Source organism: Pseudorca crassidens, chromosome 5, assembly GCF_039906515.1.
Source record: "Pseudorca crassidens isolate mPseCra1 chromosome 5, mPseCra1.hap1, whole genome shotgun sequence".
NCBI lineage: Eukaryota > Metazoa > Chordata > Mammalia > Artiodactyla > Delphinidae > Pseudorca > Pseudorca crassidens.
Genome location: NC_090300.1, coordinates 31,162,648 through 31,189,888, shown reverse-complemented (window position 1 = coordinate 31,189,888; position 27,241 = coordinate 31,162,648). Strand labels below are relative to the sequence as shown.

The window sequence follows — 27,241 nt, the reverse complement described above, 5'->3', positions numbered from 1 at the left end:
TCCAGCTGTCAGCCCCTTCAGGCCCTGCCTCAGCTGTGAAGAGTCATATTGCCCAAAGTTAAATCCCTTCCAGGGGCCCTCATCCAGTGATCGATGAATGCAAGAGCCTAAAGGCCTGCCCATCTCAGCTCAACCCCGGATAACACAGAAAGGGCCATTCAAGCTCTAGAGCATCGCTGGTGGGTCACTGAGCCTGCATCAGTTCTCCCTCTGCCATTCCTGCTTCCATCCCTTCTCTTCCACAGCTGTGACCCCAAGGCCACTGCTGACGAAATATCCTTCACAGTAAGCTCTTAGAGAGTCTGTTTCCCAGGGAACCCTGCCTGCCACAGCCTGGTACCGTTCCCGGCACGTAGGATAGGTGCTCAACCCATGGAAAACATGGACAACAGCAACCCAAGAATGGCAACAGCAGAGTCAAACATACAACATGGACCTAGTTGTACATGGCAGCTCCTGCACCTTCTTAGACAGGGCTTCCTTGCTGGCCGTGATGTCATTTGACATTAGATTGTGATCAGTGCAAGACCCATGCCTGCCCCTGTGCCTCTCTTGGTGGTCGACATGGGCCTGGAAACACAGCAGGTGCTCAGTAAATGCTTGGGCCACATTTAGCGGCTTGGCCTCAGAAGATCCATGGAGCAGTAGACTTCCAGGGGACAATCATTTACAGATAGGAATAGCTTCAGGAGGGAAGAGATACATGAGTGGTTGCAGTAGGCAAGTGTGGGGTTTGGGGATACCCTTGGTCCATGAAATAAGGTCATGAAGGAAGAGTGATGGATCCCCCAGAGACCCTAGGAATTGGTGGGAGAGAAGCTCTGGGCTACAGGCAGGGCTGGAGAGAGAGCAGGCTACACCCAGGAAATGGGAATTAGCTCAAGGTGTCCAGGGGGTTAGGCAATGAGCAGAGGTCAGAGGCACATGGAGATTATAGAATGAGAAGCCTGTGTGCCAGGCTAGCGAGTGTGATCTTTATTTACAGGGCGACGGGGGCTCTTAGAAGGAGGGGAGCAGGGGGTGGGGTGGTCCAACCTGCATTTTATAGGCCACTCTGCCCTCAGTAGGGAGGATGCCTAGGTAGCGGTTTGGCCGAGGTAGTGGGGCTGGAAAGCAGACACACAGGAGACTATTCTGTGAGGGACGTTATATACAATAAATATGGTAAAAGATGAATTAATGGATGAGAGAGAAGGGAGCCATGGAGGTGGATATCCAGGGTCTTCCCCTTCCCTCACCACTCTGTCTACCCAGCTCATCATTGCAGGACCCAGCTGAGGTCCAGCCCTCACCTCCTGAAGGTCATTATTGACCTCCCCTTCCTCTGAAGTTACTACAAAATTACATCTGAGCTACCCAATCACACAGTGAGAATTCTGAATCCTGTTCTCATTTTCTTATGTTATTGGGAGCTTCTCCAAGCAGAAGCTGCCCTTATGTTCCTAAGCCTCTCACCGTTGTGGCCTCTCCCGTTGTGGAGCACAGGCTCCGGATGTGCAGGCTCAGCGGCCATGGCTCACAGGCCCAGCCGTTCCACGGCATGTGGGATCTTCCCAGACCGGGGCACGAACCCGTGTCCCCTGCATCGGCAGGCGGACTCCCAACCACTGTGCCACCAGGGAAGCCCTCACCTGTCCCTTTTGAAGAGTGGGCCCTCCAACAACCTCAAAATGTCTTGACATGTATCCTCATGGGATCTTGTATTTCTCCTCAGCACAGATGCCAATTTAATTACCAATGTACTTACTTAGTGCTGTACCTCCATTGTCCCTCCCACATACAGTAGTTACTCATTAAATTAATCTTTGTGGAATGAAACTGTTACTTGTGGCTTCCACCGTGTACATGGGCAATCAGTGTTCACATTCCATTAGTCCAGATGGATGTGTGGGTGGAAACCATTTTGAAAGTTGTTTCCAGGGGGTTGAATCTACTCTCTCTTTCAACCCCCAGGATGAAACAGCCCCCGTATCATAAAGCTACGCTTCATAGCTAGTTCCCTTCCCTTGTGCTGTAGGAAATCCCATTTTCTCCCACTCCATGCTTAGTGGAGTTGGAGGCAATCTACGTATCCCAGACATAAATGCTTCATGAATCCAGCAGATACCGAAAGAGAGCCTGGTAGGTACAAACCCTGCGGACATGCTCTGGAGCCAAGGAGTGTCCCCACACGCACGAACTCCAGCTCCAACATTCCCAAAGGAAGCCTGATCCACCTGTGACTGGAGCCACATGGGCTGTGGAGCTTGGGTGCCTTCCTGGTGGATGTGGCGTCTCTGAGAGGTTGGTTTATGAGGATTTCAGAATTGCATGCCAGGGCATGATGTGGGGCTTTTGCTAAACTCGTGTAGAGGAAGAGATGAGGTTTCAGCCTCTACTGTTGAGAGGGGAGGGGGGATCCTGGCACCTGGTAACCTACATGACCCCTCTCAGCTCCATTTCTGGACCCTGTCGCTCAGACTGTGTAGGTGGAGGCTGCTTTATAAAGACGTAGGGGTGGGGCTTCTCTGGTGGCGCAGGGGTTGAGACTCCGCCTGCCGTTGCGGGGGACACGGGTTCGTGCCCCGGTCTGGGGGGATCCCACGTGCCGCGGAGCGGCTGGGCCCGTGAGCCATGGCCGCTGGGCCTGCGCGTCCGGAGCCTGTGCTCCGCAACGGGAGAGGCCACAGCAGTGAGGGGCCCGCACACCACACACACACAAAAAAAGGATGTAGGGGTGGAGGAGCAGATGCACCCGCTGGCACAGGGAAGACAAGGGGCTGCCAGGCACTTAAAAACACGTCACCCTATGCAAAAGCATGGGGATGCTCTGCCTGTGATCATGTCACTCCTCAGGGCTGGAGCCGCCTACCTGTAGCGGGAATGTGGCTGGAGCTCTGGCTTGGAGCTTCGGCATTCTGCCCAGCTCAGACAGTGGGTGCTGTGGAAAGAGCTATGAGGGCTGGGTGTACCTGTGTATATTTAGGGGTCGTGTTTAAAAAGGAAATCACGGGCCACCCTGGTGGCGCAGTGGTTGAGAGTCCGCCTGCCGATGCAGGGGACACGGGTTCATGCCGCGGAGCGGCTAGGACCGTGAGCCATGGCCGCTGCGCCTGCGCCTCCGGACCCTGTGCTCCGCAGCGGGAGAGGCCGCAGCAGTGAGAGGCCCGTGTACCGCAAAAAAAAAAAAAAAAAAGGCAATCATGGCACAGGTGAATCAGAGAAGTCATTCTCAAAATCATCACCTTGCCCCTGAATTCCTTCTCTGAGAGCCTCATTCTTTGGAGGTTAAAAGGCCTCTGGAGTTCTCAGACTCTCTTTGGGTGAAAATGAGAGGCTTGAGATAGAAAGAGTCTGAGTGCCATCCACCAGTGGAGGATGATGGTGGATGCCTGGGGTGCCATGGGGAGGGCGATCAGAGGGCTGTGATATCAGCCAGGGAGGTGGAAGAGAGCACCGTGTGGGGAGTGGGGCTTCCGGAGGGAGCTGAGCTGAGCCAGGGAGGTGCTCGACAAGAGGGGGCCCCATGTCAGAAAGACACGTCCCTGACCCCACTGACAGTCATGATGGGTGCCCGTTTATTCACTGACTGAGCATGTATTTATCAGAGCCTATAGTGGGCCAGACGCTGTCTCAACTCTGGAGAGACAGTGATGGACAAAACAGGGCATCCATTCCACAGGGGCCAGACAGACAATCACAGAGTCAAGTCTTACAGAAGGTGTGATCCCTGTGATAGAATGATTAAAGAGTGGGTTATGGGGGCAGGGAGAGACAGTTGGGATGAGGTCTTCGGGAAAGGGCTCTTTGAGGTCTGAGCTGAGGGCAGAGTTATGGGAAGCAGCTAGTCATGCTGTTGGGGGAAGCCATTCCACACAGTGGGAACAGCTAGTGCAAGCACCCCAGGTAGGACTCAGTTTGGTGAATTTGAGGAATAAAAAGGAAACCAGTGTGGCTGGTGTATCGCGGGGGAGGAAAAGTGATGCGGGATGAGTCAGGACTGGGCCTCATAGACCATGGGAAGAAATTTGAATTTTATTTCAAATGTGATGGGCAGATTTGAGAGGGTCTAAGCAGACATGGCCATGGCTTGCTTCATGATCAGGTTTTCTCTTTGAAACCGTCGCTCCAGAAGCTCTGTGGAAAAGGGATTGTAGGGGAGACGAGTGAAAATACAAAGATAAAGTTGAGAGTTCTTGCAGAGGTTCAGGCAAGGAATAATATTGGCTGGGCAGAGGATCTTGCCAAATAGAAGGAAGAGGGCTTCCACATTCCACTGTGTTGGTGTAGAAATGGCAGAACCTGTGATGGACTATGTATGGGTGTGAGAGGATTGCTGGTTAGGAAAAGGTAGGAATCAAGCCCCTCCTGGGGTTTTTGCTCGAGCATCAGTAAAGGTGCCATTTTCTGAGATGGTGCCCCTTATGTGAGGAGCAAGTGTGGGAAGGAAATCAAAAGTTGCCTCTGTTCCCAAGTGTCAGCCGGAGGGGAGGGCTTCCTGAACATCTGAATGGGGATGGTAGATTATACCTGGTCAGGGACTCATCTGTAAGAAATGAGCAGGTAACTCGGATTCAAAAGCTGAACATCCTTGCCCTTCCTTTCTCCCAAAATTAGGGACTGGGAATTAAAATACCTGGGCTCTGAGGCCATGCCTTCCACGGGCTATTCCTGTGGAGTGTGGGGATACTGGGGGACGCTAAGACTCCTGGGAGACATGGGGTTGCTCTGACTGCTGCCTTGGGCTTGAGGAGGCCCTAGGGCTTCGGCTTTGTAGAGTCCCACGTAGACTGCATGATGGTATGAGACACTTTCACCCAACCTTTTCTTTCTTTTTCCTGCACTGGGATTACATTTGCACCAAGATCGAATCTGCATTTTCTCTTATAAAATTCTTGCACATTTAATCCCATCTTGGGTCTTGGTATTGGCTTCTTGGAGGACCTGGACCGGTAGACCTTGCTGACATCAGAAAGGACAAAGCTCATATTAACCCTACCAGATGCCAGCAGGGCAGCAGGGGAGGTCTTGCCCGTGCCCTTTGTGAAGTGGATTGAGTTCTTAGAAACATGCAATGGGAGCAGCCATCACTGTTGAGAAATTCAATCCTCATTTTTAAAAAAGGATATGCAAAAGTGATATTTAGGATTAACATATAACATTTTTAATAAATATCTCCATTTTCACTCATATGCAGCAATATCAATAACATGATACCCATCTGAAATTCACTATCGTGAGCTCTGCACAATTAATTCCATGCATCATTCTGTGCTCATAAGAATCTTGTAGACTTTTCCAACCCTAAATCAGTTCATTGCTCATACATTTGTGTGTTTTGTAACAGATAATAACGTATATCTTGTTCCCCACCAAATGTCCTGTGACAATCTCTTTTCATGATTCGGAGTTACTTTCCTCCTGGGACCTTCTCAATTCCATGGAACTCCATGGAATTCTCATTCCATGCTGAACTGTTCTAGGCTGGTGTTTATCTTCTGCCAATGTCCTTTACCTATCTGTCCATACACCCTCTTTGCTTTTATTTCCTTATTTCTTCCTTGTTCAGTTATCCCCAGAAGTAATGTTGGTGTATGTGGAAACCAACATTCTCTTGATCAACCAAAGTTATTCAGAAGTAAATATGTCCAAACCAGATATGTTGGTTAAGAGAATTTATAATTGGTGAGGAACAGTGATTCCATGCAGAGTGCTGCATGGGTCTTTGTGCAGATGATTGACAAAAGCAGTAAGAGCATATTCATTTATTGATCTTTTAATCACACTTGTTGGGCACCTGCCACGTGCCAGACCCCAGGGTGCTTAGAAATTGTCAGATCAGGGATCCCAAAAGTTTCTTTTGAGAAGGATGCCTTAAGCATTGAGAGACTCTTCCAGCTGCAAAGACCTGTTCTATTTACCTCTAGGAGAAATTGACACCTTTAGCAGTGGAGTTACCCTCTAAAATTGCTAAGATCATGATTTCTCTGTGAAGATGCAATGGTTGCCTCTCAAACACTCTGAAAATTCAGAGTCCAGATTTATTTCAGAAATTCATCATGATGCTTTTAACCTTTGATGCCTTTTGCAGGAATGATATATGGAGTTTGTGTCTTTTTATGGTCGTGTCTCCAACCAGGTTGCAAGTGATATAAGGACTGTGATTTCAGACAATTATTCTCTTGACAGCATGCGCTCAGGTTCATACAGCAAGAGAGGAAGTTCCTTTTGCTTTTTTCCAGAAGAATCAGCATGGCAAAAATTAGCTACACAACATTACAAGTGGTGTGCAAACTAAGTCAACCAGTTGCTCTTCTTTCACAACCAGAACGAGAGAAAGGACTGATCTTGTCACCATGTTGATGGACTTTCCCCCAACAAAGATGAAATTAAGAATTGATTATGTGAGCCTGGCCTTGACAACTTTAGACATCCTTTCTTTCCCTCCCTCAACTCTGTCTCTTTGTTCACTCTCCCCTGTTCCTCTGCTCACACCTTTTCTCTTTATTCCTACGTGAGTAGTATGTACTATGTTTTAAGTCCTTTGCCAGGTTATACAGCAAACTTTTTGGTCTCAGAACATTTTAACATTCTTAAATATCATTAACAACCCACAAGCTTTGGTTTTTGTGGATTTTACCTATTGCTCTTTATTTCCTTAGTAATTAGAGCTAATAAAATGTGATATATATATCTTTATTAATTCAGTTAAAAATAATTTAAAAACCTATCACATATTGATAAAAATAGAGCACTTTTTATTAAAAATAACTGTATTATCCAAAATTTTAAAATAATGAGGGGAGTGCCCTTGTTTTACATTTTTGCAAGTGCCTGGCTGATTAGAAGACAGCTGAATTCTCATAACTGTTTCTGGATTCTGTTATGATACCTCTTATACAGCCTCTGGAAAACTCCTCCAGAGAGAATGAGGACAAAGACAGCAAATACAACCTTAGTACTTTCATGAAAATAGTTTTCACCTTGTGAACCCCTCAGAGGGTCTCAGGGACCCCTCAGGGTTCCTGGGCCGTACTTTGAGAACTGTTGTGCTAGGGCTAGAGATACAGGCATGAAAGACCCAGCATCTTTACCCACCATCTGGTAGTGGAAAGACACAAAAGGATATTTACAGCCCGGTTTAGTCCTTGATGTGCTAAGGATAGGCAGGGGGCTATGGTGGGACAAGGAAAGAACTAATTCAGTCTGCGGGGTGTCTTTAGGGATGGAGAGGAAGGGGAGGGTCAGAATGCTTTCCTGAGTCAGTGGTGCGGAGCTGAGCTGAGCTGAGCAGATGGGAGTGCAGATAATTCAACTTGAATACAAATGGAACCACCTTGTCTGATACCCTGATCAGGGTTGATTATGAGGGTGACCTAGGGCATTTGACTTTCAGCTTTATGATGATTTTGTGTGTTTGGTGGTGGTAGAGGGCAGGCTTTTCTAGCCTATCCTCTACCTCTGATATCCTACAACTTCCCAGGAAGGAGCCAGAGCTGGAGAAATGCAGATAACAATCCGCATAAGTAAGAAGTGAAATTGACCTGCCAGTGCTTTCTTTCTGAAGCACTGAGAAACAGGTGAGCATTCTGCAGTGAATATACTGTAAACCAGAAAATTGCCATTCGTTGTTCTGAACACCTTGGGATCTAAGACATGAAATGGAATTTGCAATAAAAATGTATCTCACATTTGCTACCTTCTAGAACAAAGTTGATAGCAAAAGCCACAAAGGTTTTATTTATTAGTTTGCCAGTAAAGAAACAAGAATTTGGTGTGTTTCTGTCTGAGGTTAAAAGGAAGTTGCACTGTCACATCCAATCTTCTCACTCATTTTGAATATAATATTTTAAAAGATTCTTCATTGAGTGTGATATTTAGTTTTATGTGTCCATTTGGCTAGGCTATAGTATCTAGTTATTCAATGAAACACTCATCCAGGTGTTGCTGTGAAGGCATTTTGGACATGTGGTTAACATCTACAGGCAATTGTTTTAAGTAAAGGAGATGATCCTCAGTAATGTGGGTGGGGGCTTCCCTGGTGGCGCAGTGGTTGAGAGTCCGCCTGCCGATGCAGGGGACACGGGTTCGTGCCCCGGTCTGGGAAGATCCCACGTGCCGCGGAGCGGCTGGGCCCGTGAGCCATGGCCGCTGAGCCTGCGCGTCCGGTGCCTGTGCTCCGCAACGGGAGAGGCCACAACAGTGAGAGGCCCGCGTACCGCAAAAAAAAAATAATAATAATAATGTGGATGGGCCTCATCCAATCAGTTGAAAGGCTTTAAGAGCAAAAATGGAGTTTTCCCAGAAAAGAAGAAATTCTGCCTCAAGACTGAAGCATTAACTCCTACTTGAGCTTCCAGCCTGCAGGCCTGCCACATGAATTTCAGACTTGCCAGCCCTTGCAATTGTGTAGGCCAATTCCTTTACACACACACACACACACACACACACACACACACACGTATCTATATATGTATGTGTGTGTGTGTGTCTCTCTCTCTCTCTCTCTCTCTCTCTCTCTCTCTATATATATATATATATATATATATATATATATATATATCTCCTATCTCTATCTAGCTCTAGCTCGAGCTCGAGCTCTAGCTCTATCTATCTCTATCTGTCTCAATCTCTCTGTCTCCCATTGGTTCTATTTCTCTGGAGAACTCTGCCTCTTCTCCGGTCTGTTCAGTCTTGGCTCTTCTGTGCCCCCTCAGAGCACTTGGTCCAAGGCTCGACCCACAGGGGATGGAAACAGCTATATGCTGCTGCATTGACCTCTGGTTGGGGGAGGAATGACCCAGTGGGGTGGGCACCTCAGTCCTTCCATTAGGGACCATGACCTTGTATGATTTCCTTAAACTCCCTGAACCTCCATAACCTCATCCATGAAGTGGAGCCCATGCAACTCTCCCACAGGGGCAATGGGGAGGATTTCATGAGACCGCACACAGTAGGCCCTCCGGAGTGGCCGCTGCTGATTAGTCATGTAGTGGTCGTGGTTGACAGTGGATTACAGAAAGAGTTGTAGACAATTACATGTAGTAGCATCCATTCCAAAGTAAGTTATGGGCTGGTTTTAGGGGTTAGAGATATTTTAAATGCAGTGAAGGATGAGATATTGAAGTAATAACAATCTTGGGGAATTATAGGTATGACAATTTAGTGCACACTTCAGTCCAATAAGGTTGTTCAGTAGGTACGACATTTTGTGTGGAAGTGTGTTGGCTCTAGTAATTGAATGGGAGCATTAAACCATCACAGTCTTTTTCTCCCCTCTTCCTACTCTAAAAGATTTTTTCCTGAATGGCTCCGAATCTTCTTCACAGTCTTAATCTAATCTTCCCCGCCCACCAGTAGATTTATTGGGTAACTTGGGCATGTCTGTATGGGGCAGGCTGGGTCCCATGGGGGTCCTCACCGAAGCTGTGGGTGTTGAGATTCAGAATAAAAGGGCCTTTACTGGGGACATTTAAGGTGCTCATCACCAGTGATTCAGCTCTGGCTTAGTGTCTCATTTCATCTTCCACCCAGTAACCCTGTGGGGTTGGTATTACCTCCATTTTCTAAAGGAGAGTGAGCAGAGGTCTGGGAAGATTGATACTTGACTAAAATACCCTGTTGGTTACATAGTGTCAGAACTATGACATTAAGCCCAGTACCACTTACACCTAATCTCAGGGTCTGTCTTGGGCCAAGCTTTGGGCAATTGGCTTTATCTGGATGGCTTGTGCAGAGAGCTGAAAAATCGCACTTTTGTGAGATTACACAATTCCCCAGTGCACAGTTCTTGCTAGCCTTTCTCCTTGCCCCCGTGCCAGTACCCAATGGGATAATGGTATATGGTTCATCCCCAGGCTGGGGCAATTTAGTTCATGACTTTCAGAGAACCCATACTCTAAACAATTGAATATTTATGGATGGAAAATGACAGATGGGAGGTAAGAAAAAAATAGGAAAGGTGGATAAATGTATGGATAGATGGATAGAAGGAAAGGAGGAAGGAAGGGAAGGAAAGCACTGGTCCGCCCTCACTGAAAGCACCCATCAGCCATCTTTTCTTCAAATGCTTTTTCAACCCAATTAACACAGTATAATGTAACCCTCATCCTCTGTGAATCTTTGCATATGTGAGTCACACACATGGGATTTGCATTTAAAACTCTCTAATTGGTACCTCTAGCAAGAGATATATAGTGCCTCTAATTAAGTGATGGCAAATGTCACCCTATGTTTTGCGAGGCACACCCTCTTTCTATTTGGGTGACGTCGCAATACCTGCTCATTGGAACCAAAGAGCTGCTAATTGCTTCAGGAGGTGCTGGGAAGGCAAAGGTGTGCTCACCTCATTTATCAAGGTTCCAGGCACTGTGTCAGGACCTGTGGACATCATTGTGACTAGGATGCTTCCTCTCCTTGAAGAGGGGGAAGGAGGGGCAAGGAACCAGCTAATGGCAATGCGGCGGACCTATAGCCTAATAGCAGGCAATGCAGGGTGACAAGGTGTACAGAGGAGGACCACTGGAGGAGGGGGGCTGGAGCTGCCTCTGGCAGGATGAACAGGCAGGAGCCAGGAGAAAGGAGTGTGAGGACAGGGGTAGACAGCACAATGAGGGCAAAGGCGTGGGTCACGGAGGGAGCGGGGGTCTTTGGGTGGCTTCCCTGATCTTGTGGTTGGAGAGCAGGAGAGCTTCTGATGGATCCTAGGCAGGGAAGTCAGGACCAGATTTGCCCTTAGGCAGGCTTACCTCCACCTAGACACAGATCCCATCCCACCCTCACTCCGAAGCAAGGAATAAAAATACTTTTTGAAATGCTATGACAATTATTGTAGTTAGGAGTCATTTTATTGCAAGAACAGACACCTACTCAAACTACTGCAAACTTAAAAAATGATGGTTGGGGGAAGAATTATTGAAAGGCTTCACTTGGGAGCCTCAGGCAAGCCACGGCAGGCTGGCGAGTCAGTGAAGGGTGAGCGGGGCCAGGACTGGAGAACAGGATGGGGGGCCAGCCTCTATATCTTCTGCAGCTGCTTGGGGTGCTTCTCTTCTCTCTGTATGTCGGCTCCCAAATCCTCTGTCTCCTGACCGATTAGCTTTCTTGAATTTTAATAGCGTTCCATCTCCGTCTAAATGTTGGGTTGGGTGATCACTGCATGAACGCCAGCCCCAACTCCTTATGAATTTTCACCTCAAGTGCCCATCGCCAAATACATTATAGTTTCTCGGCCTCTTAAATGAAAGTTTAAAGATCCAACCAATTGGCCCAGCCTACTCCACCCACGAATGCCCCGTGGTCTAGGCAATTCTACCAGGGGATGGAGTCAGAAGGGGAAACTGGGCATGGCAGGCAGAACAGCCTGACAGTCACTAGAGTGACCCGTTTCCTAGGATGTAGTTAACCTCACTGGAGCATTTTGCAATCAGTCTGGTATGTTTTTACTCACAATTCACTTTTACCCAGGGAGAATTCTGAGGATTGAGGAGCTAGCAATGGCCAGAGGGTTAATTGAAGGATGTAGGTAGAAAGACTCAAAGGGTGAATCATCAGCCCCTTGGCCCTGCTGCTTGGATTGAGAGTTAATGCAGCTTTTCAGTGGGTGCATTGAGTGGAAGCTGAGAGACGAGAGCCAAGGCGTGTTCTGCGGATGCATCTGTGTTCTAGTTAAAGGCGCACTGAGGGGCAAGACCTAATTTCTCTATATAAATGGAGCAGAAATATCACACTGGCATTTCCTCTATATGAGTGCAAAGACACAGGCATTTTCCAGGTGCTGAAACATCATGGAAAGGAGACAGGACAGAGGCAAGAAGCAGTTCCTAAGGGGGCATGATATGACAGAGTTCAGCCTCAAGAGGGGTTGTATAGCAAACAGGGACATTATCTCGTGAAGAACCGATGAAAAGTCAGTTCTGAAGTTACAACCAAATGGAGCAAAGCGTGTGCTGACTGGCCTCAGTCTCTTGGAACAAAAAGGCAAAACGTTTGTCAGGGAAGGGAAGAGATTAAATAGGAAATTACAGCCGAGCCACCAGCATCAATACCTATTGCTTCTTTCTGGAAAGGAGATGGTTCTCCAGTGTCTCTTGAAGTCAGAGTTTGGAAATGGTTCCTGGATGATTCTGTGCAAGCCAATAAGCCCTGGGTGATGTAGATGATATCCATCAGTCCAGCCTCTTAGCTGGCCTTGCCCCTCAAGCTATGGTCTCCAACCAAATATAACTATTCACATTCCCTCCCATGGTGTAGCAGGGTGCCTTTACCATCAGGCCCTTGCCCATGCAATGTTCCTCTGCCTGGGACCCTCCATATCTTGTATCCCTGCTTAATTCTTACTGCTCAGGACTTAGAATCTACTTTCTCCAGGAGGTAATTCTGGATTACCATGGTGGGGTGAGTACTTCTCTCTTTTTCCATAGCGGTCTGCTTTTCCTCTTCTTACCTACCTCTTGCTACACTGGTATCGTGGATCCCTTTCTAGTCTGAGAGTCTCTTGAGGATAAGGACTTTGATTTTGTCCCATATTTATTCAAGTATAATTTACGCACAATACAATTCACTCTTTTTAAATGTGCAAATTGATAAGTTTCAACAAAGACACATTAGACGTGTAACTATCACCACAATCAAGATACAGAACAGTTCCTTCAACCCAGAAAGTTCCCTTGTGCCCCTTTGCAAGCAGACCTTGCAATTACTGATCTGTTATCTATCCTTATACTTCGGCGTTTTCTAGAATGTCATGTGAATGGCATCAAACAGCATGAAGTCTTTTGTGTCTGACTTCTTTCATTTCACCAGTGAAATCCTTTGGAGATTCATCCATTTTGTCGCACGCATCAGTTGATTTCTTTTCAGTGCGGAGTAGGTGTTCATTGTATGGACATACTGCAATTTGTTTATCCATTCACTAGCTGATGGCCATTTTAGTTTCCACTTTGGCGCTATCCTGAATAAAGAGTCTATGAACATTTACCTACAAGGGTTTTTGTGTAATTTATGTTTTCATTTCTCTGGGATAAATCCTAGGAATGGAACTGCTGAGCCATTTTATAAGAAATTGCTAAACTGTTTCCGAAGTGACTATATTATTTTACATTCTTACCAGCAATGGATGACTTTCAGTTGCTTCACATCTTCATCAGAACTTGGTATTGTCCATCTTATTTTAACCACTCTAGTAGTGACATGGTGATATCCCATAGTGGCTTTAATTTACACATTTTTGATAACTATTAATGTTGAACATCTTTTCTTGTTCTTATTTGCTGTTCATATATTTACTCTGGTGACAAGTGTGTTCAAATTTTTGCCTTTAAAAAAAAACATTATTTGTCTTATTTTTGTGTTGTAAGAGTTCTTTATAAATTTTGGATTCAAGTCCTTTATGAGCTATGCTTATTTAATATTTTCTCATAGTCTGTAACTTTAAAATATTTTCTTAAAATTGTTTTCCAAGAATAGAAATTTATATTTTTATAAAGTTTGATGAATCAATTTTATCTCTTATGATTCATGCTTGTTTTTGTCCCTTCTAATATATCTTCACCTAATCCAAGGACACTCAGGGGTTTTTTTCCTTTGCTTTCTTTTAAAGGTTTTGTAATTTTAACTCCTACATTTAAGATCATGATCTATTTAGAGACAATTTTTGTGTATGATGAGCAGTAGGATTGAAGTTCCAAAGTAACATTTAATCAAAGGACTATCTTCTCCCCCACTGAATTATCTTGGAACCTTTGTCAGAAATTGACCATATGTATGTGTGTCTATTTCTGTACCCTTCATTCTTTCTATTGACCTGTACGTCTATCTTTATGTTAGTATCACACTGTCTTGATTACAGTAGCTTTATAATAAGTCTTAAAATCAAGTAGTGTAAGTCCTCCGACTTCGCTCTTCTTTTTCAAAATTGTTTTGGCTATATCAGGTCTTTTTCATTTTCATATAAATTTTAGAATTAGCTTAACCATTTTAAAAATTCTGCTATTATTTTGACTTGGGTTGCATTGACACTTATAGATCAGTTAGGGGAAAATTTACATCTTAACTATATCGAGTCTACCAGATCATGAACACTGTCTATCTCTCCACTAAGACCTCTCCAGGTCTTCATTAAATTCTCTCAGCAATATCTTAGAGAATTTACAGATCTTGCATGTATTTTGTGAAAGTTATTCCTAAATGTTTCATTTTTTGATGCTATTATATTAATAAGTTTAAATTTCCAATTGTTATTTCTAGTACATAGAAATACAATTGATTTTTATAGATTGACTTTCTATCCTGTGACTTTCCTCAACTCATTTATTAGCTCTAGTAGTACTTTTGTAGATTTTGCTTCATTGATGATCATGTTCTCTGAAAATAAAGACAATTTTACTTTTTCATTTCCAACTTGAGTGGGAAAATATTCACTCTTCAATCATTAAGTATGATGTTAGCTATAGATTTTTATAAAAGCTCTTTATCTGAGTGAAGAAGTTTCCTTCTATTCCTCATTTGTTGATAGATTTAATTATGAATGAATATTGAATTTTGTCAAATGCTTTTTTCAGGGACATTTTCCCCCATTTTACCGCCGATGTTTAGACTGTTTTTGCACATTTTAAGTACTCCATAGATATTTGTTGAATGAATGAAGCTGGACTAAATACCTCTGAGAATGTAAGGTTATACTTCAACCATTCAGAAGCGTGAGATGAGCTAGGGGGACTTCAGAGTATTTGAATGCTTAGTCATGTCAGGAGTACTAGATTTGCCTAAATGATCATGCAGTTTTTACAATATTCCCATGAAGAAAGTGTCTCCATTTTACAAATGAGGAATGAGTAATAGATGGAAAGATTAAAAAGCTATAATATTGTTGGGATGTGGGGAAGTAGTTCTGTGTTTCATTACTCAGCAGAAATAAAAAGACAATCAAGACAATCATTAAGTTCAGAAAACAAAAAATAAACAATATGATATTGCTTATATGTGGAATCTAAAAGAAATGATAGAAATGAACTTATTAACAAAATAGAAACAGACTCACAGACTTAGAGAACAAACTTATGGTCACCAGGGCAGAAGGGTGAGGTTGGGGGGAGAGATAGTCAGGGAGTTTGGGATTGATAAGTACACACAGTGCTATATTTAAAATGTATAACCAACCAGGACCTACTGTATAGCACACAGAACTCTGCTCAGTATTACTATGACACAACCTAAATGGGAAAAGAATTTGAAAAAGAATGGATACAGGTATATGTATAACTAAATCACTTTGCTGTACACCTGAAACTAACACAACACTGTTAATCAACTATACTCCAATATAAAATAAAAAGTTAAAAACAATAAATGAAGGAGGCTGGTTCCAAATATAATGCAAGTTAAAATGGAGGATGATCCAGCCATTTGATGGAATGAATGAATCAAGAATCCAACTGGTCTCTATACAAGGAATGGTGTTCTTGGAATGATGGTTGGACCACTAGGAAGGAAAAGTAATCCTTGCACGATAATTGGCTCAGCCATGAATGGTATCCTTGTAGTCAAAATAATGTAAATTTAAGTTACTGGTTTGCAAACCTGAGGATTTGATCTATACACAAAGCAAAGAAGATTTCATTGGGGTTACTCATCAAAGTGCAAATGTTTATCAACCTTGACAAAGCAAAGTTGAGATAGATCTGAAGGAAGTTAGAAAGTGAGAGAGAAATGAAGAAATTTTAGGAATATGAACCTCTTTATTTTCCAAAAAGGGAATATCTAAACCCCTCTGAGACTCAGTTCCTCACCTGTACAATGAGATACGACGTCTCATCTAGAGGGGTTGTTGTGAGGATTAATGAATGAATGTAAAATGCCTAATATGTGGTAGGTACTCAACTAACTATAGTAGTGATAGAGAGGAGAATCCCCACTAATGATGCAGAAATCTCGACTTCTTAACTTCAGGGTCTGCAGAGCACCTTTCCTGTGACACTTTCACTGCCCAGAGAGCAGGGGGGTAATGAAAGAGCAGGGGCTATGTGGCCAGTGGAGGACATCTGAATGACATGACAACCCTGTGGGCGGTGTCATCTTCCCCATTTTATAGCTGAGGGAGTTGAGATGCTGCGTGGCCAACTGACTTGCACTGAATCAGCCCTGAAGTGGCTAAACCAGGGCCACAGCCCAGCAGCCGTGACTCTAGATTCCGTTGTCTGCCACTGAGCCAAGTGGTGCATGAATCTGCAACACTGGGTAAGCTCCTGGTATATCTTCTGTACACATTTCTAATGAATAGGCCCCTAGGTTTAATTAAAGGAAAAAAAGGTTAATTATTTTTCCCAACAGTCGCAAATTATTTACATTGCATTTGTGTTGATGGCTAATAAAAGAGCAAAGGAGTGTGGGGACAACCCAGAGTGGCTGTAATTCTTCCAGGGTCCGTAATGAAGCACTAGTTTGAATGCCAACAAGTGAGCATGGCTGAGCCTGCTGCCCCATTAAGACTTGCTCTAGGCAACGGACTCTCTACCCTGGGCATGATTCAATCATCAGAAATAGGTCTCAGAGGCCAACAACTGAGAATAGCAACGCATATGTCCATGCCCCGCTAAACGGCCCCTCGGTTAGTTCATGGTTGCTGTGGAATGGGTGACAAAGGGCAAAACAGTGGCCCAGGTTGAGCCTACCACCAATCCTGGAACAGCTCTTAACTGACCTTTCAAAGCATGATGAAGTGGGAAGGGGACAGAGCCACTGCCACAGATCTGTTCTCAAATCTATATATAAGCTTTTGCTTTGCCATGGCTATTGAAACAATATGTAATATGTATTGTGTGTATAATATATATTATAATGTGGGTTATATAGTGTAATGTGTATTACATATATTATGATATGAGTGTGTGTGGGGGGGCACCTTTTGGATATCATGATGTAGGAAAGAGTTTTGGGTTTTCACCATTGTTAGTTATTAACCCTGTGGCCATCTTGGGAAAGTCACCCCTTGTGAAAGTGGTTTCTTTGTCATTTCCATAATGATCACACCTACCTCTCAGGTTGCTGGGGGGAGCATTACATATGTGACAACGTCTCTTAAACTGTGAAGCAGGTTGTGAGGATTAGCATTAGGACAGCTTTGGTTATTCTAGGGCTCCCTATAATCTGTCATTTCATTTCGAAAGCAGCTACTCTGCACCCAGATTCCTCTGGGGGAAGAAAAGGACAAACCAAGGAGCTCCCAGTTGAAGAATTAGATCACTACTTTAGGAAGATCACTCTTAATGTCAGTGTGGAGGATGGATTGGAATGGGACAAGACTTCTTACTGGAAGACAAGTCAAGAGACCATTGCAGCCATTCACATAGGAGAGCTGGGCCAGAGACAAATCAAGGGGCTGGAATTAGCAGAAATAGGATATTCACCAGATAAGATTTTCACATAGGACTATTACACCAATCCTGGTACAAGTCTTAGTGCTGGTTGACTTTAAGTTATCTTGTATTCATTTGCTTGTAACAAAGTACCACAAACTGGGTGTCTTAGAACAGCAAGAATTTATTGACTCACAGTTCTGGAGGCCAAAAGTCTGAAATCAGATTGTCAGCAGGACCATGTTTGCTCTGAAGGTCTCTCTTGTAGATTTTGGTAGTTCCTTGGCTTGTGACTGCACAACTTCACTCTTCACGTGGCGCTCTCCCTGTGTGCATGTCTGTCTCTGTGGCTAAATTTCCCCTTTTTATAAGGACACCAGTCATTTTGGATTAGGGCCCACCGTAATAACCTCATTTTAACTTGATTACCTCTGTAAAGACCCTATCTTCAAATAAAGTCACATTGCAAGGTACTGGACGTTAGGACTCCAATCCATCTTTTGTGGGCGGGGGCACCTCAACTAGTAATATATATATGATATGCATTTTAAGTGTATTAATTGTACATTATACAGTATATCATTCAGCTGATCAAATTATTGAAGAGCAACTTAAAATGCTATATAATTTAGACCATTTAGATAGACTCAGTCTTTAATGGATCAGAAAATATTAAAATGTTTGTTGTATATTTACACATTTGTTGGTACTTATCCATATACATGTATATAAAATTTAGTAACAGCTCCTAATGATGGATTGGATAAGATTGAGGTCAGAAATCCCAGCACGCAGTTGTAATCTGCTAGTTTGTTGATTGATAATGGATTTTAACTCTGAAACATCTCTGAATAGATAGTAGCATTTAAGAATTAAAGCTTTTGATTAACTTTTTAAAATATCTATATTGGGCATCTAGAAATAGAAATAATGGGATTTGGGCAATATTCATAATATTATTATGGATTCAAATAATGATCTTAAAAGTCAATCTTTTTTTTCCATTGTTTTCCAGTGAACAAGCACAAGCCATGGATTGAGACTTCGTATCATGGGGTCATAACAGAGAACAACGACACAGTCATTTTGGACCCACCACTTGTCGCCCTGGATAAAGATGCACCGGTTCCTTTTGCAGGTGAGATGATAGCTTAGCATGGTTGGGCTCTGCTCATTTGGGAGACAAGTCGGGAAACCTCCAAGAAACCCAGGCTTGGGCTTCATTGCTCTTGTCACTACCTGTGGCTCTCACAGATCGGCTTGTGCTTTCAAAGCTGTATGCTTCTTCTGATTCCTGGTGTGGATTCTGTATCTCCTTATGGTTTTTCTCCTTGGTGTTGCCTGCAATGCAAGACCCTTATATCTTCTTGTTGTGAGAGATGGTATATTGCTGAAGTGGCCTCTGGAGTTGGAAAAGCTGGGTCAGCAAGGCCTGTGGGGGAATTTTCCCTCTAGACAGAGGGAAAATTCTGTATCTTCTCATCGACACGAGAAGATGTGTAACCCACTGTCCCCACTACCCACATATCACGAACGGGTGAAGACTTGTAACTTGGTAGATTGACAAGAGAAAAAGGAAAGAAAAAAGGATGGGGAGTTATTTGCTCAGGGTAGGACAGACTTGTGCCCTTGAGCTTCAAAATGGGTGTGGCTTTTAGAGGAGGAATCTGGGGGCAGTGCCATTTGCCCTTGCAGCTTGAGAGCTTTCTCATTGTCATCAAGATGACCACTGCTTCCTCCTCTAACCTCCTGCAAGGGCCAGATCCCAGGAGGGGTGTGTGAAAGAAGATGGCTGTGTCTCACGTTTCCATAGATTTTGGCAAAGAAAAGGGGATGGGTGATGGCGGGGCGGGGTGGGGAGGGGTTGGACAAAGAATTTCTGAAGATGCCTACATCATGAATGATATTGTTAACATTTTATAACTGTCAGAAGAAAGACAGGACATTTAATGAAGGTTTTCAAGATTTCTGGAAGATTGCTTTATGATTGATGGGTGCCAGGCTGAGGTTTTTACCATGATGAAGTCTAGTTTTTCTGACAGTTTGTCTGTTACGTTATGAGCTACTTGGGCAGAAAAAAATGGCTCTTTCACACTTCTAAGAGATAAGCTCTGTGAAGTCCTGTTTTTCATTACAGAACATTATAAAGTAAGGAGTGAGGGGGTGAGTTAAATGGGGAAATTCAGCCTTATGTGAAGACAAACCCATAAGCATTCTCGCAGAGCATGGGGGAGATAGTCTAGACTCTCAGAAGAAGGCTTAATCTTTATTTTATGTAGAATGATAACCACCAAGGGTACCTAACTGTGACTTCCATGGTGTTTAGAGTTGGGACATTTCCATACATCTTCCAGCCATCCTCAGAGGTCCCAGCTCAACCAAAGGCCACTTGGCAGTGTGAATCCCATGCTGTCTTTTCCACAGTAGATGAGGTGTCTTCCCCAGACCTTCTTTACCAGCCTGGGAATATTCCAACTCATCCCCTTCTTGGACATAACTATACTGAGGTTAATCAGCAATTCTCACCAACCCCCTGGAAATGAGATTTTAAAACAAACACTAGCAAAAATGTTTGGGTCATGGGAATGTTTGGACTGGCATGCACTGTGTGCTTTAAAAAATGAAATAGAGACAGCATTTAGAAGTTGGGAAAGTTTGCATAAAACCTGCAGGATTCTGGTTTATCTTGATGAATTAGATCTGAAATACAGAGTTGTGTTGCGGCTTCCCTCATTAGACTGAGCATGTGCAGGTCCTTTATTCATCTTTCCATTCAAGTATGTGACCCCTCTTTAAGATACAAGAGAAAAAACTAATGACATATTAAATGGGAAGTAAACAGATGCTTTTAAGTCACTGTAAGGTAGTGAGGCTAACACTTTAAAAGTGAGGGATGTGTCTGTTTATTCGTTGTGTCCGCCTCAGTGTAGCCCTGTTCTCATCCAGTAGTGTACTAGGAAACTGAGGTCGTTGAACAAGCTGTTCTACAGTAAACTTATAAACTCTAATGTAAAGACTAAAATGGAAAAAAAAAAATTCAAACAAATCTGCTATTTGAAAGTTTGGATTACAAACACTTACCTTCCTCGGTTGTCGACCTGAAGGACAGTTAATCATTTCACCTGAAGATTGACCAAAGGATTTCCTTCAATTCTAAATCCATCAAATACTTTTAAACTTGAAGTTGTATTCACACCATCAGATGTGACCGCAGGTGTTCTGACACCTCTTGAAACTAAGGTTTGCTTCTAAGCGAAGCCCTGAGCAGTTATTTCCATCTGAAGACAATCTCTACACTCCGCCTGATATTGGCAGCTACGTTTAAAAAAAAAATCTAGCTAAATGCATCAAAATATAATCTTCCAAGTTCTTATGGGTAAAAAGTAAAGGTGCTTTTTAGAATGGTCAAAGCTATTTTTCTCAGTGTTATTTATGATTGGCTCTGAGACAGGACACAAACACTAACCAGCCATGCATGCTGCAAAGAACATTTATCTTAAAACATTTATCTTAAAAATAAAATACTGAAGAGTTATTTCAGATCCCTATCGTTCTCATAAAATTGAAAAATTCGTATCTGCCAGCTCCATCACTTCTTGAAGTCAACTGCAGCTTTTGGTCCCCCCCTTATCAACTGCTCTGGTATTGTGTGTCAGTTTTTCCACCCTCATCCCAGTGGTCTTTATTTCCAGCTTAGCCAGTGAGATGAGCTATAAGCTCATGGGGGGATGGTTCCACCCGTATCACTTTTGCTCTGTGTTGTTTCTCTTGAGATTTTCCCTCTTTAAAAACTTTTTAAGAAAAATTTCCTACCTAAAATATCACTCATTGAAATAAAAATCATGATTGAATTTTGTAGATAAATACAAAATTCAGGGATATAAAATAGCTTGTTATATATCTCCTGCTTACGACAATGTGCTTATTGTAGAAAATGTGAAATCTTCTTACCCCCAGAGAGAGTCTCTGTTAACATTTTAGTGTATTTCTTTCCAGTCATTTTGCTACTCTGTTTTAATCCAAAAATAGTGATACACTTTATATTCAATATTATAACTTATTTTTCCTACTAATGAAAATACACCATTTTATTAAATACTCTTCTGCATCTCATTAAATGGCTGCATGATTTCCAACTCAATGAATATTCTATAGTTTACCATTCTTTTATTTTTTTCCAGCTTTATTGAGATATAATTGACATATAGCATTGTGTAAGTTTAAGGCATACAACGTGTTGACTTGATACACTTATATGTTGCAAAAATGATTACCACTGCATAGTGTTACCTAATACCTCCGTCTCCTCACATAATTACCATTTCTTTTTGTGGTGACAATATTTTAGGTCTACTCTCTTAGCAATTTTCAAGTATCTAATATAATATAATTTATTTATTATTATTTTTTTTTTGCGGTACGCAGGCCTCTCACTGCTGTGGCCTCTCCCGTTGCGGAGCACAGGCTCCGGACGCGCAGGCTCAGCGGCCATGACTCATGGGCCCAGCCGCTCCACGGCATGTGGGATCCTCCTGGACCGGGGCACAAACCTGTGTCCCCTGCATTGGTAGGCGGACTCTCAACCACTGTACCACCAGGGAAGCCCATATAATATAATATTATTAACTCTAATCACCATGCTGAACATTAGATCTCCCAAACTCATAACTTGAAGTTTGTACCCTTTGACTGACATCTCCACGTTTCTCCACCACAACCCCTGGTAACCACCATTCTGCTGTCTGTTTCTATGAGTTCAGCTTTTTCACTGTTCACATATAAGTGATATCATACAGTATTTATCATTCTCTGTCTGACATTTCACTTAGCATGCTGCCCTCAAGGTCCATCCATATTGTCACAAAGGGCAGGATTTCCTTCTTTCTCACGGCTGAATAATGTCTGTATACATCTCCTTTATTCATTCACCCGTTGCCAGAAGGTAGTTTCCGTATCTTGGCTATTGTGAATAATGCTGCAATGAACATGGGAAGGCAGATAATCTCTTCAAGACCCTGATTTCATTTCCTTTGGGTATATACCCAGAAGTGAGATTGCTGGATCCTATGGTGGTTCGTTTTTTTAATTTTTTGAGGAACCTCCATACTGTTCTCCATAATGGTTGTACCAATTTACATTCCCACCAGCAGTGCACAAGGGTTCCCTTTTCTCCACACCCGCTCCAGCATTTATCACTTGTAGACTTTTTGATGATGGCCATTCAGACTGGTGTCAGATGACTGGCAGTTTATCTATTTCACGTCTTTTTTATTACAATATGTGTCTACATTTCTGATTCTATCATTTGGATGGGTTTCAGAATTGGAATTAATTGGTCAAATATTTTAAAGTTCTGAAACCTGTTAAAATGCTTTCCAGAGAAGTTGTGTGCATTTGTGGTCACATTCACACACATCTCTCCTTCCCTGACCCTGTTTGGCTCATTCTGACGGTGTGGTTTCATGGCAATAAGATGGATTCACCAATTACAGTAGTCTCACTCTTTTCATCTGTGGAATAAATGTATAAGCTTCCCAGGGTTGCTGTGTTGATTAAATTTAAAGAATGTCTAGGATGCATGTTGCAAAGATTCAAGATATAGTAGAAGTTTTGTAGATTTGAGTTTACTTTTCATGATCCTTCTCTCTTCTCCTTTCATAGAGGAGATCACTGACTCAGGGAGCCCAAGAAAGTTACTCAGTGTCCCAGAGCAGGCTAGCCGTGGGGCTGGGATTGGAGCCCAGGGCTTTCATCCTTGCAGTGAATTCCCTTTCCCTGTGATATTTGCGTTTGATTCCTGACCCAGCTGATTCGCAGAGGCGCTCTCTCTCAGTCAGTGAAACCTCCCTCAGACCTCAGTCAAGTCCATGAGACCTGACTCAGTTCCCAACCCGGTGTCTGAGCTCAGTGGACATGATCTTAGAGAATCACATACAGAAAAATCCTTGAGTCATAATGCAAATTCTGTCCACTGCTTGGCAAAAAAAATGGTAATGAAAGCAAGCTGGGCACACCGTGAGCTTATTAATTTCTGCATGAGCCCCACTGAGGCCTGTTAGGAAACCGTGGAAACTTTTAAATTTGAAGGGAATTAGATGGCCTTTCAGAAGTAATAGAACTGCTCATTTGTCTACACTGGGCCAGTCTGGACTTATCTTTGGGGAGCACAGGGCTACAGAGAACGATCAAGCACAATTGACTTCCCAGCCTGGGTGACTCTCTGAAGGCTGCCCAGAAAATTGCCTGGGGCATGATTTGGCCTGGTTCGATTAACCGGTTGTAGCAGAAGGTGCTTTTCCCTCCACGGTTGTCTCCATGGATCCTCCTTGTTCTGTGCAGCATCTGCCCATCTATCTGCCTCCTTGCCTTTGGACTCACCCAGGGCCCTTGCTTGTGCTCTGGGCCCCAAAGCTGCCCAATGGCAGAGATCCTCCCTGGGGGTTTGTAGAGCGATGGTGTCTTATAGCGAAAAAGGAATCCTGGTTGTGAGCACTCCCAGGCTCTGAGCAGACGCACGTGGTTTCACAGTTAGCCTCTGCCTTTGACCAGCTATATGGTCTTAGATAAGGTACTGAACTCCTCTGAGGGGCAGTTTCCTTATATTTAAAATGGAGGTAAACACAGTACCTATTCCTGGGTTAATGCATGGATTAAATGAGATACTAATGCAAAAGCACTGGCAGCCAGGAGATGTCCAGTGTATCAGCTCTGATGATCCTAGCAAGGGTAGTAATGAGAGTAGTCAGAGTAATAATTCTCATTATCATCAATAGCCGTGTTTTATTCATTTTAGGTTGATTACAACGGTGTGATTAAAATCTGTGATGATGATGTTAAGGAAAGAAGAAAAGTAAGCTTGGAGTTTGTTCTGAAGGCTTGATGCCGTCACCCACTTGCACCACCAAGCTACGTTGCCTGTGTTGTTTGGTTATGTGGCAGTCTGGGGACAACCAGTTAACCAATGCAGGGGAAAGTCGTTTGTGAATTGTGCAGAACTCTGTAAACGTTAGCTGAAAATGAACGTCCCCTTACATTCTACCTATCATTTATCCCTGTGGAGTAACCTATTCGTTGCAAGATATACTTTCAGATTGCCGCAGACCATGTGCCCTTTTATTATAAACACACACACACACACACACACACACACACACACGTGTGCCAGCTCCTGAACACACAAAATGACATCCAAGCCTCACACCAACCCTGTGGAAAAAGTAGGTCAGCTATTATGATTCGGTTTTGTAAATAAGGACATTGGGACTTAGAGAAATTAAGTAACTGCTCCAGGTTACCAAGCTGAGGACAGACCAGCCCTGTCCCTCAATTCCAGACCCTCAGACTCCAAGTCCTGCCTTCTTTCCCCTCTGCCGATTGTCCGGTGTTTGAGGTATATGTCACTGGCAGAAGATTTCCATGGTACCCGGACATAGTGTTAAAGAAAGTTGAATCCCGTGCTAATCCATTCCCTTTTAACTTTTTAATTTTTCTGATTATGTCAAGGAGAGAGGTGCAATTTGGGAGGCTCAAGATGTCTTCAGTACCCTCAAACACTTGCTAATCTCTCTTTTTGACAAAAAGCAAGCGCTATCCCAATAGCCCTCCGTAGGCAACAGCATTGCACTAGAATTTTAATAACATTCTGTTGTATTTTATTTAGATTACGCTCTATTTGAGGCACATATTGCTGGCTTTTCAGTTTTCTTTTTAAATAAATTCAATGAAGTTTTTAAAACTTAAAGAAAAATTTAAAGACATTTAAAGAAAACTGTAAGTAAATAAGTATTTAGGTAATTTATGGCAGTGGCAAAAAGCCATAAAAGAGGTCTTTGGCTGAGTACCACGTGGATACCAGGCAACGGTCACATCCAGGCCTCACTGCCCCATCCAGCAACCTCGGGATCACTGGCACCGGACACAGCCATCTTCGGTCTGTCCTGCCCCACGGCTCTCTGACCTGTGGTCCTGGCAAGCAGAGGGGCCGTCTGTGTCAGCCTCACCACGGAGGCGCCTTTGCGTTCCAAGTTGGTTGCCGCGGGGCTCATTCCTGAGGGCCAGAGAGTGGTGTCCCACCCTGCTCTCTGAGCATTCACTTGGCCTCAGCCAGAGGTCAGTGCATAGCAGGGCCTGCAGAGAATCAGGTGTAGACTTAGCTCTGGAATCTACAGTGTGGGCTACTGCCTTGGGGAAGTAGCCACATAACTCACACACAGAGTCGGAATCTAGCAGAAACAGGAACCAGCATCTATTCATTCAAATACATGTGAAAATTACTAAAAAGAATAAAGAGTCAAACAGTATACGCACACTCCTAAAGCCCTGCCGGCCTGTTTTTATTCATGTCTAGATACATAGGTCTTATTAATTTGGATATAGTATGTATGGTTCAGAGCCTTTTTTTATTTTTTTCTTTGCACAGAACATTTTCCAAGCAGATTGAAACGGATTAAAAAAATACTCCTTAAATGTAGGCATAATTATATATCATATACTTGCATCATAGTTTACTTAATCATGCTACTGGGTTTTGTATATTTGAGTTGTTTACAAGATTTTCCCATTTAAAAAAAATTACACTGCCATGGGCAACTTTGCTTAAAATACCTTTCTTATATAAACATAGGAGTCAGGATTTTATGTTTATGGTTTAGTTCATAGACAGTAAGTAAAAAATAAAATAAAATAAACAGATGTGTCCTATTTTCAGTGACAGGTTGAGATTGTGTTGTCAAATGTTTCTGCTGTTATGATCTGTGATTGCCCAATTTTCGAGCAGATGGTGGGGTTCAGATTAGACTGGGAAGTAAGGACTGGAGGGGACTCCCACCCCTGTCTGCAGCCTGTGGCAGAGTCCCCTCCCCTGTCCCCTTCTCTGCAGGCTTCAGGCCTCCATCCCTATGGCAATGTCTCCCCCTCACTACAGTGACTGTGATCTAAGCGTTTCCAGCTGTAGGCAAGATGTGATTTGAGAACGATACAGAAGTTATTTTAAAGTTGAAAAAAATTGAGGGCTGAAGGCACAACAACCAGTAAATAAGACAGAAGATCTGGTCAAGTTGATGCTTTTGATCACTGGGGGGACGGGGAGGGGGGTGACAATGAAAAGTTCCCTTTGTAGTCCCCAGAAGCAGCAAGGCTTATTGGACCGCACCTATGGTCCCGATTCTGCTGCTGCTGGAGGGGCTCGCGAGGCAGGCTGGGAGAAAGGCAGGCCTGATGTATCCATCACTCTGGAATTGAAGTGTTGATCGTCTCTATTCCTTGGTTCTCTTTCTTCTGCCAGCTTGGCAGCTGCCAGCCTTGACGGTGATGGGTGTGGGGTTGGGAGCATAATGGGGTCCTTTCCTGGTTATCCCTTCACGGGCACTGCATTCACTCCAATTTTCCCCTTTCACACGTTTTATATCTCCCTTCTGTCTGCTGAGGGCTGAGCAGGTCAGGAGGCAGACCTCAGCTCCAGTGGGGGTAGACAGGAGCCATCAGGTCATCCTTGGGCACCGGGAGCTGGGAGCACAAAGCCCTAACCTCACTGAGAAGAGAACACAGCACTCCTGCCGCCACACTTTCTAGGGTGGAGCTGCTCTGCCAGAGGGAGAATAAGGAGCTTCCCTGGTTCTCTGCTGCCCATGAGTTTGGGGTCTTTGCCCTGAATTTTTTCTCTTGGCTATAACAAATCTTTCCACTTTTTTCTTCTTGTTAATTATCCTCTTTCTTGGTCCACCCGAAAGTGGCTCTCAGTGTTGCTGAAACTGTCTGTCTGTGTATCCCCTGCCACGTGACCTTTTGTTGTTGTTGGTTTTAACTTCTCTCAGGCCATGTAGCCTTGGTGAGTTTTGGATGGCCCATCTCATCATAAAGATTCTACTGCTCACTTCTCCTCCATCACATTCTATGCTTAATCCTGGTAT

At 43.6% G+C, this 27,241-nt stretch overlaps 1 protein-coding gene across 1 annotated transcript in view; it reads left to right on the top strand.

The window, feature by feature from the left end:
* CLSTN2 (calsyntenin 2) overlaps positions 1 to 27,241 on the top strand; it is a 652,733-nt gene that overhangs the window by 229,213 nt on the left and 396,279 nt on the right. Inside the window, exon 2 of the mRNA XM_067737667.1 lies at positions 18,349 to 18,471. Within this exon, the coding sequence (XP_067593768.1) occupies positions 18,349 to 18,471 (123 nt within the window). The remainder of the gene's footprint in view (positions 1 to 18,348; positions 18,472 to 27,241) is intronic.